Below are 18,817 nucleotides of genomic sequence, written 5' to 3' on the forward strand. Positions count from 1 at the left end.
GGTTTAAAAAGCTGAGGTGAGATTGCTGCTCTGTCTCTGCCCCCACAGCACAGCTCCTTAGTCTTTATAATCGACAACATAAACTACATGACCCAAAGTAGTTAACCAGTGAACAGCTACTCTGATCTGAATGTAGTTAAACTGTCACCTATACTGCAAATAGTGTAAAACTTGTAAATGAACTACATGTAGTTAACCACTCCACAACGCTGCTAAGCAGTTATATAAAAATCAATTAAAATCAGCTCCATCTCAACCACCACAGTATTGCATTTTAAGACATCAATACAAATAATCCACTAATGTAATAAAGATAATATAGCTTATAGAATGTCACTCTCAAAGACTCCATTCTGCATAGTTAGTACTTTTACTTTTAATGCTCTTACTTGGGTTGTTTACTATAGTAAAACAGTGTGAATGCAGGGTAATTCTCACATTTGCATTTTTTCTATCACTGGTAGAAAATTGCGAAGTATACGTACTTAGATACTGCACTGACCTCTTTTCCGACTACTTTCAATACTTTTACTTTTCAGGGTGAAATATCGTACTTTTTACTTTACTAAATCACCTCACAGATTGAGATTTTACACGCACAACATATAATTGGTTTTGATGGTATGTTACATCACTACAGACGAGACTAACGAACACTATATAAAGTAGCATACTTAAATTGGGCTCTCTTTCAACAAGCCACTTAAATGCTGATTATATAAAAATACAATAGCTATAATAGTCAAAGAATATAATTATATTGTAACGTGAAACTCTGAAAAGAGGCACTCTGCATAGTGAGTTCTTTTACTTTGAAAATATTTCGATGATGATATTTAACCGCTCTTATTTAACTGTAACTTTCTATATGACAATGTGTAAATACATAGTGTATTTTATTTATGTTTAAGTTATTTAATGCTTATTTTCACGACTGGTTGTTGTTGTTGTTATTGCTGCTGTTGTAAAACATTTTATAAACTTCCGGTTTGTAGCGGAAGTAGCGTATCAAACCCGGAACTCGTTGCTGACTCTCGTTGCATCAGTCGACAGGAAAGTCTCATGTGGCGGTGTTGTGTGCGCTGAGTTAAGCTGACGTCTCTCTCTGTTCCATTCAAAGGTATCTGTAACTTCTGGCACTAATTGTCATTATCAAACTACGGGTGTATTCAGCACTAACTTTAAAACGAGTTCAAAATAACCGCTTCGCACGTAAACACGCGCAAAGCTCCGCGCGCACTTAAAAAACTCGAATAGGAGTTTGTGTGATTAGCTAAAGCTAACTAGCCTGCTTGGTGTTACTTTTCGTCAGCCTGTGACAGGTGGTAGAGAGGAGCTTTGCAGAAAGAGAAACAGAAAGCTAACCAGCTACCACAGCCATCGTCTGACTCTTTTAATGTATGCAAGTATGAGACACAAATGATGTTTGCTTTGATACGTTTAAACCGGTTTGTTCACAAATCTCGAAAGTCTAATTGAACATAATTGTAGATGTACCCCTGTTTAACTGGTGTGACAGGCAAACAGACGCACGCAGTATAGCATGCACACTTGTTTTGGCAGATTACTGAAAAAGAAAATGTACACAATTAAAAACCAGTTCACACTGTATATAATTTTTGTGTCTTGAAAAGAGATGGCCACTCTGTACGTGTCTCCTCACCCTGATGACTTCAGGAGCCTTCTGGCTCTCATAGCTGCAGAGTTTTGTACGTCCTCCCGCCCGCGGACCCTCACAGAGGACCCTCTTGCATCCCTGAATGCCCGCTCCAGACCAACCCTGGTGCTGGGCGCTGGGGAAAATGACGTCCTGAGTGGGGCCAGTGCTGTGTCCTGGTACCTGGCTAATCAGGGGAAGAAGGCAGGTGTAGATACAAAGCAGCAGAGCCAGGTGTGGCAGTGGCTCAGCTTTGCAGACAATGAACTCACCCCGGTGTCCTGTGCTGTGGTCTTCCCACTGATGGGGATGATGGGAGTGGATAAGAAGGTGAGAAGAGTATCCCAGTGCTATCACATGGACGTGTGTGTGATTTATTCTTTTGAGGTTTTATTCTCAAATGACTTGTTGTGTGTTCGCAGCTCCAGCAAAGTTCCCGTGCGGAGTTGATGCGTGTTCTAAAGGTTCTTGATAAGACACTGGAACCAAGAACCTTCTTGGTGGGGGAGAGCATCACCCTGGCTGATATGGCTGTGGCTGCAGCTGTTCTTCTGCCTTTCAAATATGTACGTATGTGATGCAACACAATGTCTCTTAGCTCTTAACCGTTAAGTACGGAGAAATCTTAGCCATGCTAGCTGCCTTTGACTGTGCAATAATGTATCTATCTATTTATCTATCTATCTATCTATCTATCAGTCAAGTATAATCTGATTCTATTTTTTGTTTTTAGGTGTTGGAGCCATCAGACAGGAAGGTCCTGACCAATGTTACGAGATGGTTCATGACCTGCACAAACCAGCCACAGTTCCTGAAGGTGTTAGGGCAGATCCCTCTTTGTGAGAAGATGGTGCCAGTTACACCGAAGACAAATGCTGCTGCAAATGATAAAGCTGCTAATGGTGGTCCTGCTGTTGATTCTGCCGATGCCACAGCTAATGGTGAGGAAGTTCTGTGCCACAGTTTATGAATATTTATTTTTGTGTGTATACAGTAGTCTGATTTTCATTATGTTTCCTCCTTTAGGCCCACCAAAGACAGAAGCTCAGCTGAAGAAGGAAGCAAAGAAGAGAGAAAAGCTTGAAAAGTTCCAGCAGAAGAAGGAGATGGAGGCGAAGAAGAAGAGTCAGCCACAGACAGAGGTATGAATACTAACTTCTAGAAACAGAACTTTTTGTAAGACTTTGATGCAGCTTTGAAAGACATAAAACTAGTCAACAATATAGGCTTTTGCATAGGTTAAACATCACTCTTATCTTTTAGAAAAAGGCCAAACCGGAGAAGAAGGAGTTGGGAGTGATCGCATACACTGTCCCCACTACCCCTGGGGAGAAAAAAGGTGAGTGATCAACGTGGGTGGAAGTGTTTTCTGTCGTGTAACAGAAGGTATGCTTGTGTCATCACTAGCAGGTGATGGGGATTGTATTATGTGATAAAGTGATGTCAGTGCATTCCCACCATAATATGAATAGTTTTATCATATTTATCATGATTAGCTTCACGTCTATATGTCAATATGTTATCTCTTTCTCTCTTTCTCTCCTGGTGTCAGATGTCATTAGTCCACTTCCTGACTCCTACAGTCCTCAGTATGTGGAGGCTGCCTGGTATCCATGGTGGGAGAAGCAGGGATTCTTCAAGCCGGAGTATGGGGTAAGGAAGTCCTTTCCCTGGCACTATATTCACACGACAGGAAATATATTTTTTATTCATCACTAGTGCACTGCCCATTCAAAACATGCTTGTCTGGAACATGGCAGATTGCTTTGGCCGTTGTAATGCTGCTTGCAGCTTTCTTGAGAACAACTCATACAAACTAAAGTTTTGAGTTCTTCTTCCACCACTGCCAAAATTGAGTATATCGTAGTTCAGGCAGGACACAATGGGTCCGTTCCAAGTCTCTTAAATTACTGCTAGTTATCTTACCTAGCCGACTTTGCTAGCTGTTTAGCCCCTCCCACCTAGGAAAAAATGGGAGGAGCTAGCGCTAGGAGCGATGAGCGAGCATTGTCGGTTTAAGAGACATGAGACGTCCTTTCCACTGAAGCGTCACAAGAAGCGATGTCCATTCCTGATGACGGCGGCACCACTGGATCTGCTCCGTAAAGCAGCCAGCGTCTGGCGCTACTATGGGTACATCCCAAGTCTCATTATATTCGCTGACCAAAACAGTAGCCCGCACCCCCCGCCGTCATGACTCTGGTCACACACTTTTGCATGTATTACCATTGTTATTGAGTCATTTGTCGACGTTTGTGCAATTACAGAACGGTCTGTAGCCCTGCTATTCCACTGTCACTGTGATGAGCACTATCATTCAATTAACTCACCATCATTCAACATAGTCAGCGCTTCATTGCAAAGAGTGCATGTAACGGGTACTTACTCTTGTATTGCTTCTCCGCCATCTTGTTCAAATGCGCCAGATGTAGAGGGTGGGTATTTATACATCATGGCGTTCAGCTGAAAAACTTTTCCAGATAGGAAGCTCTTGACCATCCTAGCTTGTAGCTGCTTAAAGCTTGCTGCTAGCTCCTCCGTGCACAAATAAGAGACTTGGGACGGCCTAGAAGATGGCCGACCTCGAACGACTTCCGGTTCAAGCGAGGAGCTAGCAGTAGCACTATAAAAATAAGAGACTTGGGATGGACCGAGAGTCAAGCTCAGCTCACATCCCAGCTACATCAGCTGATCTCAAACAGCCCAGTCAACAGATGGAGCAGCTGATTGATGGAAGGGAGTCAGCTGATAGATCACATGATTCCTTATATGCAACCAATTAAAGAATCTCATTCAGGGCGCCCTATTCAAACTGCTCTGGCCTGCCTACTGTACTGCCTCCTCTGCAAGCCGCTTTGCAACCTACCTCCACCACCTTATCAATGTAATTTCTGTTTGTCATTGATGCTGCTCTGTTCTGTTCCCGGGGGTTCTTTGCTGCTGCTCTCCCTGCCTTAGGCTTTCCATGTAGGCGCGTGCAGGGGCGTAGAGGTGTGATCTCACTGCCTCAGGCTTTCTACGTAAGCGTGTGCGAGGGCTGAGAGGTGTGCTCTCTCTCTCTGCCTGAGGCTTCCCACGTAGGCGCGTTGAGGAGGCATTCTGCATAGGCTTAGGAAAGGCAGAGAGGCCCCAGAATAGAGCCATACTGCCAAATATAATACTGCAAATGGAAATAAAGTTTTCTTTGACTAAAGTGCTCCTGACTGAACAAACATTCCCAGTTGGAGAAAGGGTGTAAAGTAAATCAACACGGCGTTTGCCCCCGAAAAATACACACAAGTTGTGGCTATTTGTGGTCAGAAATACAGGTGAAATACACTTAGCGGAGGGTAGCTGAGGTTTTCCTGGTGGTCATGTTATACTTGTTATAATTTAGTGTGGCAGAGTGGCGCTGTTACTATAGGCTATCCACTTGTGCTCAGTGACTCCAGGGAAATGAAGAAGAGATTGGGTATTTATTGTTACTGAATGTGTCCCATCCAAATTGTACCATATTTGATATTGCACGTCCTTGGGTCCCCAGATCTGCCAAGTGGGAAGTAGACTGGATGAACGGTTCTCGAGATATGCGAAGGACACACACACACACACACACACACACACACACACACACACTTGAAGGCAGATAGAGATTCCTTTTTTTATAGTTAGGTTTCTGTCTACATTAACATGTCTTCCTCCCTCATTACATTCTGCAGAGGAAGAGTATTAGTGACCCGAACCCTCGTGGCATCTTCATGATGTGCATCCCTCCACCTAATGTGACTGGATCACTTCACCTGGGCCATGCCCTCACTAACGCCATTCAGGATACTCTGACCAGATGGTAAATACAATTGGATTGTTCAATAGCCTGAAATTCAATGTCATTTTTTCAGTGAGACTTTTGTTGCATCTTGTGAATTTTTGTCTTTTCATTTAAAGTTCACTCTATTGTGATCTGGAAGCTATGTGACTGAATTGGTGCACTTTCCTGTTTTTGTCCAGGCACAGGATGCGAGGTGAAACCACCTTGTGGAACCCGGGCTGTGATCATGCTGGTATCGCCACCCAGGTGGTGGTGGAAAAAAAGCTGAAGAGAGAGAGGGGCATGAGCCGCCACGATCTGGGCAGGGAAAAGTTTATTGAGGAGGTCTGGAAATGGAAAAACGAGTGAGTGAAGGAAGAGGCAGAAAAGAGGAGATGTGAGAGATTTGAACTGGGATAAGTACTGGAATAAAAGCAGTAATAATTAGCCCCTTTGTCTTTTTAGGAAGGGAGACCGTATCTACCACCAGCTGAGGAGGCTGGGCTCCTCTCTGGACTGGGACCGAGCCTGCTTCACTATGGACGATGTGAGTTGTCGGAAATCCCTCAACTAATTTGAATAGAATTTGAATTTCTCATTCTCATGTCTATACCCCTTTCTCTATTCAGAAACTTTCCTATGCAGTCCAAGAGTCCTTTATCCGCATGCATGATGAGGGAGTGATCTACAGGAGCAAGAGGCTGGTCAACTGGTCCTGCTCACTAAACTCTGCCATCTCTGACATAGAGGCAAGTATTTAGGTCATGATATTCATAGCATATCTATTTTTTTCTGCATATGGCTGTCAACATAGAGTGTAATTTTATTGTTTGCTCGGAGCACCATTACACCACTATATGTTTACACAGCAAATAGGGCTTTGTTGCTATATCAGTGTTCTGAATATTGTATAGAGCTTCTTGAAATGATAAAGAATGCATCTTATTAGAGTCATAAAAAATCTGGACCATTTCCAGTAAAGTTATAAAGTGGGGTCGGTCCACTGGATCTGTCCCTTTCTTTTTAATTTTAGGGTTTTAAACTCTGCATTGGTTGAGATAAAACTAAAATAAAAAAAACTTAACTGAAAGTATATCTATAAATTTAGAAACATTCCCCTCTCATTACTAGGGCTGGGTATTAAACACCACAACTTTAAGAGTACCTACAACAACTATTGTAAATTGTGAAGCTCTGAGTGTTGTCTTTGTTTAGATTCTTTGATCAAATATTTCCAGATTTAAACAGACTTTCTGTTGATTGTATACTGTTTTTGATCTAGGCACTTGTTTTGTGTGGCTGTTTGAAATAGCAGCGCACACAGCTCCAAATCTTGAACACTGTTGCGGGTGCACGGTTGTGGCAAGGACTAAAACAAACAGATGCCGATGGTGGCTTCATCACCCATCTGCTGTTTTTGCCCACAATAAATAAAAGGACTATTTATCTGTGAGAGCCTGTGTTCTGTTTGTTTTGTGTGTGACAAGACAAAATTAGACTCTTGATGCATTGGAGAAGTTTGTCACTTAAGAAATTAGATGTTGGGGCATCACGGTAGCTTAAGAGCCAAGATGCGCGCTACGTGAGCTGCAGCATATTTGGTTTGGGTCCAGCTGGGAACATTTGTTGCATGTCATCCTTCCCTCTCTCTCTCTCTCTCTATTTCCTGTCTGGCTCTCTATTGTGTATTACAAATTGAAGGCAAAATGCCCAGAAATAATTGTTTGTTGTAGAGAGAAAAAAATGAAAGTAACGAAAAAGTGTAGTATTAGTATTCAGCAGCAGATATCAAATGTTTTCAAACAGTACCCAGCCCTACTTTTTAACCCTGTAATTAGGCTGTGATGACGACACATCCAAACTGTTTTGCTACTGCTGGCCACGCTGTGCCGTCTTGATTAAATCTTCTGGTTGGTTTGCAGGTGGATAAGAAGGAGCTGACTGGCAGGACTCTGTTGCCTGTGCCTGGTTACAAAGACAAAGTGGAGTTTGGAGTGTTGGTGTCTTTTGCCTACAAGGTGGAGGGAACAGGTACCTCAGCTGATAGATATCAAGATATTTTGTTTAACAAAGGCTGCTTGTGCCACTTCTGTACCATCGTATTCACATTTTTTTTCTGTTGCGTAGACGAGGAAGTGATTGTGGCAACAACTCGTATTGAGACCATGCTGGGAGACACTGCTGTAGCTGTCCACCCTGCTGACCCCAGATATCAGCATCTGAAGGGGAAAACGGTGCTGCACCCCTTCTGTGACCGCAAGATGCCGGTTGTCTTCGATGACTTTGTGGACATGAGCTTTGGAACAGGTATGCATAGTTACAGAGAGAGACAATCTGCCTGTGGGTCTGCAGTGTGCTGAGAATATGTAATCATAACAAGTCATTAAGCCTGGCCACTTTCCTTATTATGGCTGTACTCTTTTTTTCTCCTCTCTGCCTCTCCTGTCCCTCCTCACCATTTTCTGTTCAGGTGCTGTCAAAATCACCCCAGCCCATGACCATAATGACTACGAGGTTGGAGTGAGACACAATCTGGCCTTCATCAACATCATGGACGAGAACGGCCTGCTCATTAACGTGCCCCCTCCCTTCCTGGTATAGTGTCTCATTATCGTCCTTCCCCCTGCAGTGTGTGCATTTCCACTGTGACACTAAAAGTCGGGCTCCTTCATACTTTGCTGGGTTTGGCAGTTTTATGTCTTAACTTTTCATTTTAACTATTCTGTCTCTCCCCCAGGGCATGAAGCGTTTTGAGGCCAGGAAGACAGTGCTGCAGGCTCTCAAGGACAGAGGCCAGTTTAAAGAGATCAAAGACAACCCTATGGTCGTCCCAGTCTGCAGGTAAAGTGAGGTTCATGTGTGCATAAGTAGAACACAGGTTATTCTTGTTTTAGATCTTTTCATCCCATTCAGGATCATCCTTTAAGCCCCATTGTAAATCTGCCCTATCAGTCGTTCCAAGGACATTGTGGAGCCGCTGATGAAGCCGCAGTGGTATGTGAACTGCACAGATATGGGCAAGCAGGCCGCAGATGCTGTCAGAGAGGGACGGCTCAAAATTATCCCCGATCACCACCTCAAGACGTGGTTCAACTGGATGGACAATATCAGGTAATTATCCCTTTATTTTAAATATATGTCTCCTAGTTTATACTTAAAAATAGATCTGAGCAGTTACAGCCCTTTTATGGCCAATTTCATATATGACAGAGTGTCATCACAGTGACTACTTTGATTTTGAACAATACAGTATCTGCACTTTTGGCCTTTACACTGAAATCCTGGCCATTAAGTATTTAAAATTTAATGCTTAAAAAGTCCTTAAAAAGTCTTAAAAGAGATTAAATTCATCCATCTAAAAGTAAGGCCTTAACTGGCATTAAAATGTCTTAAATAAGTATTTTATTTCTTAAAAATGCTCAGGCATGGGAAGCTGAATTTTAGCAATCTTTTTGTCTCTGATGTTGCATTGTAAAGTCTCAAAATAATTGGTGTCATCTATTTTTAAAAATTAATTAACCGAATGCCTCTCACATTAAAGTCATACAGATAAGGAATAGCAGAAACAACACTCATTTTGTTTCTGGCTAGTATGCTCAGAGCAGAGGACCCACTGTCTGCTAGCTCTACTACCATGGAGAAGTCCAAATTTAATGAAAATTTGCCATTTAACAAGATTTTGCAGCATTGCTGAAACTTGTATAAGGCAATGCATACGAGGCTCAGTGTATTTTATGCAAAAAGTTTTTCTAAACTTGGCACAGTGTGAGAACTTGCAGAGTGAGAAACACAAAATTGCCAAGACAACCTGCCAACAAATGTCAGGTATTTCCCAAAAAAGTCATGCTTTATGTTACAATAAACTTTTGGTCTGTCTTTTTCTCTCGCTTCCATTTTGGTTATGGTAAAATTGGTTTTAAATTTCAGTCCGTGTGGCATCTAATAAAGTCGTAAGCCCTATGCTAAAGGAACCCTGTTGTAACTAATCTTACAATAGTAGGGCTGCAACAAATGATTATTTTCAGTATCAGATAATACTTTCTTGATGATCTGTCAAATATTCTAGTCTAGTTTCTTCAGACTGCTTGTTTTGTTGGACCATCAATCAAAAACTCTAAAATATTCATTCACTACCATACAAGACAGAGAAAAACAGCAAATCACAATTGAGAAGCTATAACCAGAAAATGACAGTTTTACTAGAAAAATGATAATAATAAATAGTAAATTGTCAAAATAGTTGCAATTCAGTTAATTGTTGGTCAGATAATGAATTAATTAATCAAATAATTTTTTTCAGCTCTAGAGATAGATTGTTTTGCACAATCAAGCGTGTTGTAAGTCATGTTTCAGATTTAATCCATCCATCTTCCTGTCAGGGACTGGTGCATCTCTCGGCAGCTGTGGTGGGGTCACCGTATTCCTGCTTACTTCGTCACTGTCAACGATCCCTCCGTGAAACCAGGAGAGGTAGGATGATGTCTGTCACTGTTGTCAAGGTCTGGAGGCTTTCAGATGACAGATAAAAGCTATTTGTGTTGTTATTCCACATTTCTTTGCCTGCTTCTTTTATTTATCCACCCTGTTTTTTATTCCCTGCAGGACATGGACGGTCATTACTGGGTGAGTGGGAGGTCAGAAGAAGAGGCCAGAGAGAGGGCAGCAAAGCGCTTTAATGTGTCTGCTGACAAAATTACCTTGAGACAGGGTAAGATTGAAGGCTTCTTAATTTAGCGGCCTCGTTACCACAATTATTGTAAAGGTTATCTAATCAGTCCATGTTTTGCTGCTACACAGATTCACCTAATGTAATTAAGTCTGCTCCATATTCATAGAGACGAGATAAGTTTTGTTCCTGTGTTTCAGATGAGGATGTTCTGGACACTTGGTTCTCATCTGGCATTTTCCCCTTCTCCATTTTCGGGTGGCCTAATGAGGTAAAAGACTGAGGTCAACCACCTTTTCTACAGACACACATGGCGCTTTTTGTGCAGTAGGTAGAGAGGATATCTTCTGCAGTAGAAACTAGAGATCGGTATCGTTTAAAACAATCAGTCAATACCAGTACCCTTAAATTGACACCGATACCGACAGAGTGCTTCATTTAGATACCCATAGTGTGAATGGAGTGGCATGTAGCATAGCCATATTTTTGAACGTTTTGGCGGCATCTCGACAAGCTGAACTGCCAACGCTGTCAAATACGTAGCTCTTGACTTCACCGCAGCACAGACTGTATGGGTTGTTGTTGCTACTGCGGGAGTGTGAGCTCCGTGCCAGGGACAGAGAGTCCACCTGCACATGCACACAGTGACAGGGCTAACTGTTAGCATCCTGTGGTGAACATTACCTAATGCTTGTTAATGGGTTTAATAACAGAGTCCAGCAGTTATGGTGTCAATGTGAGTTTGTTGGGACTGTTTAACAGTTCGGTGTTGGATGTTGGCCTCTGCTGCATTAGCACCTGTTAACTGAGCAGACCTTTAACGGTCCAATCGCTGATTAAAGTGGCTCTGGAGACACAGCAACAGAAAGTATGCTTATCTAGTGGGCAGTGGGGATGGTACCTAGCCCTAGTAAAACACTGCTCTAAAACTGCAAAATATATGATACAGAAAAGTCTATAAACTGAATATGCTTTGAACACTAATATATTAATCTGGTTCACATCTGTTTTACAGTGATCTGTATAAGACATGACTTTTAAAACATTTGTTGCCTCAGTGTGCTAATGTTTTTCCATCATAACAGTTGCTAATTGTGGTCTTCCTTTAGACGCAAGACCTGAATGTGTTCTACCCTGGCACCCTGCTGGAGACAGGTCATGACATCCTGTTCTTCTGGGTTGCTCGTATGGTGATGATGGGTCTCAAACTGACCGGCAAGCTGCCCTTCAAAGAGGTGAGACAAATCAAAACTGCCAACACTGGAACATTACACAACAGGATGTGATGTTAGTGTTATTAGAAAGACAGGACTAAGTAATGATAATGCTTTCCTACAGGTTTATCTGCACGCAGTTGTGAGGGACGCCCACGGAAGGAAGATGAGCAAATCTCTGGGCAACGTCATTGACCCTCTGGACGTCATTACAGGGATCTCCCTAGAGGTAAAGCCTAATCACGCTTTGATGCATGTTCAGATTCGCGCATACATATTGTCTTTCCTCGCTCCCATTTGGGTCGTCTTTTACATGGTCACCACGCGCTCATTGCTCCCCTGGGGCCTATATTCTTATGTAAGCTTTATTAAGCACCCTTTTCTGCTTCCAACAAGCTTTTATTGAGGCCATCAATCTCTTCACCAGCTGGGTGGAAACTGTTCAGTGAGATGAAGCAGACTTGTCCTCTAGAGGGCACTGAAGGACTTGTAGTAAACTGCACTTTACCCTTAATAATAATACCCTTTAAAAGGTCCTTTCCTGCCTGTTAAAACATAAAGCAATTGAAAGGTTCTCAGGATGAAAAGAGAAAATTGAGCACATTTTGCATTTCAGTGGTGACATCGCTCCTTATTATCCATCCCCCTCCCCTCTAGGGTCTTCATGCCCTGTTGACAGACAGCAACTTGGATCCACTGGAGGTGGAGAAAGCAAAGCAGGGCCAGAAGTCAGACTACCCAAATGGCATCCCAGAGTGTGGCACAGATGCTCTCCGGTTCGCCCTGTGTGCCTACACTAGCCAAGGTGAACTCATTTGTCTTATTTTTTGTTTTTCTTACTTTCTCCCTTGTTGTGCCTCCATTGGCCAGCAGCCTGGATCTCAACCTTGACTACATAAAATATATCAAAACGTTAGGAAAGCAGCATTACAATCAGTCAGCGCAAGGTCAATTTCTGCAAAATCAATCTATTTTATTATGCACTGAAATGAACCTTTATTCCTGTGTGTGTCTCTTAGGTAGGGACATCAACCTGGATGTCAACCGCATCTTGGGTTACCGTCACTTCTGCAACAAACTGTGGAACGCTGTGAAGTTTGCCATGAAGACACTGGGAGACAACTTTGTGCCATCAGAGAAAGCCCAGGTGAGACCAGGAGAAAAGATGAAGGACTCAGAGAACACAAACAAGCACTGATCCAAACTTATTTATATTCATCCAATGACACACACACCATATTTTGACTAAGTAAATGTCTAGTAAAACAGTTTTTTTGTTACAATTATTTAACTGGGGGTTAAGTTTGCCCTTGTGCTGCCCTGCTTTGTATTCAAAAACACTGACATTTGGGAGATACCCAGTACAGGAGTTAACTGAATCTCTTCCTCTGTTTGCACTTCATTCAATCCCCTCAGCTGTGTGGAGAGGAGAGCGTATCAGACAGGTGGATTCTGTCTAGGCTGAGTGCTGCTGTTGCTCTTTGTGATAATGGCTTCAAGACCTACGACTTCCCAACCATCACGACAGCCGTCTACAACTTCTGGCTGTACGAGCTCTGTGACGTGTACCTGGTAAGAAAGTTTGAGGCCACTAGGCGTCCCAGGTCCATTTATAAATGCACATAAAAATACAAGGTCTTGGAGGTCTGGAACACTTCTTCAAAAAAATATGTCAGTTTGATTGGGTTGTAACCATTCATGTGCATTCAGCAGTGCACTCCTCCATCACATGTACAGATCATTTGCCAGCATGCCATTAAAGAGCAATGAAGTAAAATCACAACCCTCTGCATGCACAGTGCATCCTCCCTACACATGTGCAGCCCACACTGCTGCCAACATTACTGCACTATCTGAGCCAAAAGACTACATGCTCTCAGTAAAGTTTTAATTATGTTAATGGAGTGAATATATTTTATGTTTTTATGATATTTCAGGGAACCAGCAGATTGCAGCCTAAAGAAAAGTACACAATTTATTACTTTTTAACACCCTCTGCTAGTTTTTGTTAGCGAGCTAATACCATGTGGGACGCAGCTTGATTTAGCATGCTAATTGAGGAAATTTATTAATCTACATCCTTTATTGTAAAACATTTACTTTATAAATTAGTTTTTCACTTTAGACCCTAAGTTGCACACAGCTCACTGTTGGCTTTGCCCATTAGTTAATTTGTGAGCTAACGTAGCTAACTCATCACATGGCTCATTTTCCGTTGTATATATGTGATACATTAAAGGAGAATTACGCCCATTTTCAAAGTTCATACATATAATTCCCGTGGTCTAAGACAGTCCAAAGATATTAGTAAACACGAACAACTCCCAAATTCAACAACTAGAGTGCTAAAACCTAAGTTTGTGATTTCATAAAGTAGAAAGTTAGGAACTGCAACATTGATAATGAACTGGGAAAGATGCTCTAGGTGATACTGAGAGCACCCAGGGTAATGTTCTGAGTATATGGGTACGTCATCTACTTCAGAACTGAGAACACTACGACTGAGTAAATCTCATATTGATATAAAAAAAGCAAACATTCTGTGGGTCCACAAAATCAGGCTTCCATTCATTTTTTATGGAGCAGCTGCAACCTTTATACTAGATGATGTCACAAGTTTGAGACGCACTTCTGTGTTTTCTGGCTGTGAGAGAGAGTAGCTCATGTTCACTAATATTGATTGAACTTTCCTAGAACATGGAAATAACATTGGAATTCTTAATTTAGGTCATGCTCCCCTTTAGTTAGAGATGCAGTGATCGGTCAGTGGTGACCAGAATCGACCGATTTTCAGCTTGATCACTCATGACCAGTGACCAGCCAGTCAGTCTCAGATACAGCAGATTCTGTCTTTATCAAATATACATGCATGTGCACAAGATGGTTCACATCATGTGCACAGTGGTACAGACAGCTATCGTCATAGCGACTCTCTCCTCTTGCACCATGCACACAGTGTGGAGCAGGCAGGAGGATGCTGTTTGCTATAGGAGTGGAAGTTAAAATATGCATTATGCACAATTTCAAATTCTTGTGAATAGATACTCTTTCATAATTAGGTTTGAATAAATGGATGCATACTTTTAGGTACAATAAATAGTTGACTCTCCATACATTTCCTACTATTTTCTCTGATTCTTCTTCTCTGATATGTGAATAATTTGTTTTGAGCATGTACAGATCTGCTTCACCTGAGGCTCTTTTGGGAAAGTAAAATGTGAGACAAAGTGGGATATGCTGCAATTCATTTTCAGTTGGATTTTATTTGTACAAAAAACTGTCTGGCAAACTGGAGCACTTTTTTATTTTGAGATGTGCTTGATCAAGAGTGAGAGAAGGTCCTGTAGCCTGGCGCAGTGTGGGAGAAAATGTTATTCAATAGTCAATGGAAAGAAAAGTTACGAAAGTTTTTGTCAATGCTGTCAATTCTAGTTCTTAAGAAGAAGAAAAAAAGAAGAATGGGTCAGGCATCCAAACAATCTGAAATCGAAATTAGCCAAAAAAAAAAGGTGTATCTCTAAAATAAGTGCTTATATGGTAAAAAGATAATGTCTACTTGTCCATTTTATTCCCGTTGTTTTGATTCCCATAAATTCCTGTTAATACCCATGGGAAGTTTCCACCTCAAATATTCCAAGAATTTTGCAGCCCTAGCGAGGGCAGGTAAAAAGTTTATGTTTTGCGAAAAACTGTGTACCACAACAAATTCAACAACTTTTTCCTCGTCTCTTCCCTCCCACTCGTCTTGTCCTCCAGGAAAGTGTGAAACCAGTGTTCAGTAAGGCAGAGGAGGACAGCAGCAACCAGAGACAGGCCCTGGTGTGCAGACAGACCCTTTATACTTGTTTAGAGGTCGGCCTGCGCCTTCTGTCTCCTGTGATGCCCTTCGTCACTGAGGAACTCTACCAGAGGTTACCGCGTCGACGACCTGAGAGCGATCCCCCCAGCATCTGCGTCACATCCTACCCTGAGACAGAGGAGGTGAGATGAGGCAGGGGTGAATGAGGGTTGGTAAAAACTCTGTGATGTGCAAATGACCATCCAGGTCAGAACTGAAGAACATTTCATTTTCAAAGTTGCAGTTTCAGACATTGTGACATCTCTTTGTGAGAAATATGTGTTTCTGTGACTTGTTGTAGTTCTGCTGGAACAGCGAGGAAGTCGACCGTGACATGGAGTTCGTAATGACTGTGATCAAGACGATCCGGTCACTGAGGGCCGACTACAACCTGACCAAGACCAGAGCTGACTGTAAGACACGACACACACAAGCTAAATCATTAAAGTTGCTCTAAAATAAATCTTGGTTTAAGGCGAACTGTTAATTATCTCAATTATAAAAGGGAAATTCCAGCATTTGTCAGCCTGGGTGTAATTCCCATACTTTATTTTTGTACACTGTTACTGTGGTCTATGATTTACTCACCACCTCTCTTGTGGGAATTTTTGAAACACTGTACGAGGCTCACACTCCTCGCCCCGATGAATGAATATGATAAGTGGTGAAAAGTCGCTAAGCTGGTAGTTGAATTCAGTTTTTAGGTATTTGTAGTATTCATGATTATTTCCATTTAATGCTACTTCATACTTCACTGCTTTTATATGTAATATATTTGTTACTTTGAGGTGATGCATTGTAATACATAAAACTTCAATACATATTTTGACATCATGGTGTTGCTACTTTTGATCAATGACCTGAATAAGTGTCTTTCCCTTAAGCCAGTACATGTGGCGGTACATAAACAACGATCTGTTTCTGTCAACACTAATTGTCTCAAGCACAGGTTGTATTGAATTCTGAATGTATCTTGTCAACAAGTTTTATGATGCCTAAACTTCAATTTGCCCATTTCTCTCCAGGCTACCTCCAGTGCCTAGACTCTGCGACTGTGTCCTTGGTGCAGAAGTACAGTCTGCAGATTCAGACCTTGTCTTATTCTCAGGCCGTCATCCCTGTGACAGCTAACCAGCCTGTCCCAGGAGGCTGTGCTGTGGCTATCGCGTCTGACAGATGTACTGTCAACCTTATGCTCAAGGTGAGGGCCGGTAATCTGTTCAATTTTAGTTTCTCCCATCCTTCTATCCCAGACCTGATGTGTAAATATATTAGTTCTGGTTTTATTTTAGCTTCTTTAGACACATTGTGTTGATGCATGATGATGTTTGTCAAATGCTACTTTTTCTTACAATTGCAAGTCAGTTGAGCCCGATGTATAATTGGGTACCTAACACTTTTGATAAGTGTTGCTCAACAGAAATGACTAATTTTCAACAAAGGTGAATGTGGCTCGACACCTTGCTTTCATGTCGCACACCAGGAGAATTTTGTAATGTCATCAACACCATCATGTTTTGTCACACAATGTGATAGGGTAGTCTCAGCGAGCCTCTCTGACACATCTACTGGAGTTTTGTGTTTCCTGGCGTGAGCACCACAGGGCCGGATCTTGTTGAGCAGATCATCAAAACTGTTGGCAGAGAAGTATCTTTGTATCCGTGTCCAACATTTGATAGACTAAAACATGTTGAGTCTTAAGCTTCCTTGGTTGGTTTAATGGATGCCCTAACCACCTCCTTTCCATACGCTCCAGTTTTCTTCTCAGTAGAAATAAGTTTAAAATCTCTTCCTCTTGAGTTATCTCAGATTTCGTCAAGCCCACCCATTATCAAAATGCTTTCCACCACCATGGGTCAGGACAGCTTTAACAGCAGTAACCACAGCACTTCGCCTGTCACAATACCAGAAATGTAGTCGTCGATACCAATAGCAGTGAAATACATATATTGAGGAAACATATACTAATATACAGCCTACAGTTATACACTTATTTCTCCTCTGCTCCAATATCAGTGAAATACATATATCGAGGAAACATATACTAATATACAGCCTACAGTTATACACTTATTTCTCCTCTGTTGTTGTTCAGCACTTGTACATGCAAGATGTGACAGTTGGTCTTTGCAGTAGGCTACTTGTCCCACCTCCTCCACTGTGATTGGACAGCTTGGTGAAATCTGACAGTGACAAGTGCAGCGTTTTATCAAAGGTGGAACATTTTTCATCTCTCATGATCAGAAAAAAAGGGGGTAAGAGCAAGAGGGTTCCTGGTTTTAGATCGCAGTGGGGGGTTAGAACCCTTCTGTGTGGCATTTGCATGTTCTCCGTGTGTCAGTGTGGGTTTTCTCTGGGTACTCCAGCTTCCTCCCACAATCCAAAGACATGCAGGTTAATTGGTGACTCTGACTTGGCTGTGGGTGTGAATGGTTGTCTGTCTCTATGTGTCAGCCCTGTGATAGTCTGGCAACCTGTCCAAGGTGTACCCCGCATCTCGCCTAGTGTCAGCTGGGATAGGCTCCAGCCTCCCTGCAACCCCCAACAAGATAAGCGGTTACGGAAAATGAATAAATGAATAGAACATTTGTAGACATATGGTGCCCCGTCAGGTCTGAAGAATTGCATCCCTGCTACCTATGGTACTGGAGAAAAACAAGCACCGTTACGACTTGGTACCAAAGTATCAGTTCTCGTGACACCTCCAATGAGCATGTTGCACAGTGGCAGGCTGCCAGTGTAGCCAGTGGGATACAGGACTCACATGCACACGCAGCCAGACTGGCTTTCCACAATAAAGAATAGAGAAGCTTTGATCACATTCTCTGTTCAGGACGCCATCAGTCCACTATATCTGTTCACAGCAAGTAGTGGTTTGATGCGATATTAACAATCTGAATGTCACATACAGAGCCTTTAACGACAACCTAATTGTCTAAGATCATGAATGCACCTCGTCTAGCTGGTAATCAGGGCAGGTAAATATGCTAGAAATACTTTTTTAACTGGGTTTAAACTTGAATTTGAGCCCCGTGTTTCCGCTGTCCCTCCTTTACTGACAAGACCATAATTTCCAACTGTCGCCCTTTTCTTCACTTCACCTTTAATTACCCCAGGGTCTTATTGACGTGGAGAAGGAAGTGGCCAAGCTGATGGCAAAGAAAGGTGACTTGGAGAAACAGATGGAGAAACTGACAGAGAAGATGGCAAAGAGTGACTACAAAGAGAAAGTGCCACTGAAGGTGCAGGAGCAGGATGCAGAGAAGGTGAGAAAAAGAAATCGACTCGCAGGGTTTCTCTGGGTGTGAGACATGTGAATTTGTGATAAATAATTACTTCCTTTTCTCCACAGCTAAGGCAGAGCCAAACCGAGCTCGAAAAAGTAAAAGAAGCCATGGACAACTTCAAGAAAATGATGTGACTATCCCCTTAGCATTATGTAAATCAAGATTTATTTCCACGTTTTTCTTGTCGGTGTATTAATTTTCATATTCATTTTCCAAGTTGATTGTTGTACGGAGGGAATTAAATAAAGCTCTTATGACAGACAATTGTCTTCAGCAGCGTATTGTTCCGAGGCAATCTATTAATCTCAGTCTCTTGAAAGTCTGTGCAATTTGTTGAACACTTGTATCGAGTAATGAGCAAATGAATT

At 42.1% G+C, this 18,817-nt stretch overlaps 1 protein-coding gene across 1 annotated transcript; it reads left to right on the top strand.

Annotated features, from left to right (window-relative positions):
- The first annotated feature begins 1,006 nt into the window (after positions 1-1,006).
- Positions 1,007-18,713, top strand: vars1 (valyl-tRNA synthetase 1). The gene is made up of 29 exons (XM_033640097.1): positions 1,007-1,120; positions 1,635-1,987; positions 2,080-2,223; positions 2,391-2,598; positions 2,684-2,799; positions 2,921-2,996; positions 3,210-3,310; positions 5,356-5,483; positions 5,645-5,809; positions 5,910-5,991; positions 6,074-6,193; positions 7,367-7,475; positions 7,572-7,751; positions 7,915-8,039; positions 8,182-8,285; positions 8,397-8,555; positions 9,824-9,914; positions 10,047-10,152; positions 10,311-10,381; positions 11,220-11,345; positions 11,449-11,553; positions 11,982-12,129; positions 12,344-12,471; positions 12,741-12,896; positions 15,081-15,305; positions 15,464-15,575; positions 16,188-16,363; positions 18,279-18,428; positions 18,515-18,713. Exons 2-29 carry the CDS (start codon positions 1,637-1,639, stop codon positions 18,581-18,583), a joined length of 3,831 nt encoding a protein of 1,276 aa, XP_033495988.1. The 5' UTR covers positions 1,007-1,120; positions 1,635-1,636; the 3' UTR covers positions 18,584-18,713.
- Positions 18,714-18,817: the final 104 nt, after the last annotated feature.

Source organism: Epinephelus lanceolatus, chromosome 10, assembly GCF_041903045.1.
Source record: "Epinephelus lanceolatus isolate andai-2023 chromosome 10, ASM4190304v1, whole genome shotgun sequence".
Taxonomy (NCBI): Eukaryota; Metazoa; Chordata; class Actinopteri; order Perciformes; family Serranidae; genus Epinephelus; species Epinephelus lanceolatus.

Bases quoted from the DNA above. Each gene is read 5' to 3' on its own strand.
- vars1 (XM_033640097.1), top strand. From the start codon at position 1,637: ATGGCCACTCTGTACGTGTCTCCTCACCCTGATGACTTCAGGAGCCTT. The intron at 10,153-10,310 runs GTAAGATTGAAG...CCTGTGTTTCAG, and splicing joins CAAAATTACCTTGAGACAGG to ATGAGGATGTTCTGGACACT. The intron at 10,382-11,219 runs GTAAAAGACTGA...GTCTTCCTTTAG, and splicing joins TTTTCGGGTGGCCTAATGAG to ACGCAAGACCTGAATGTGTT.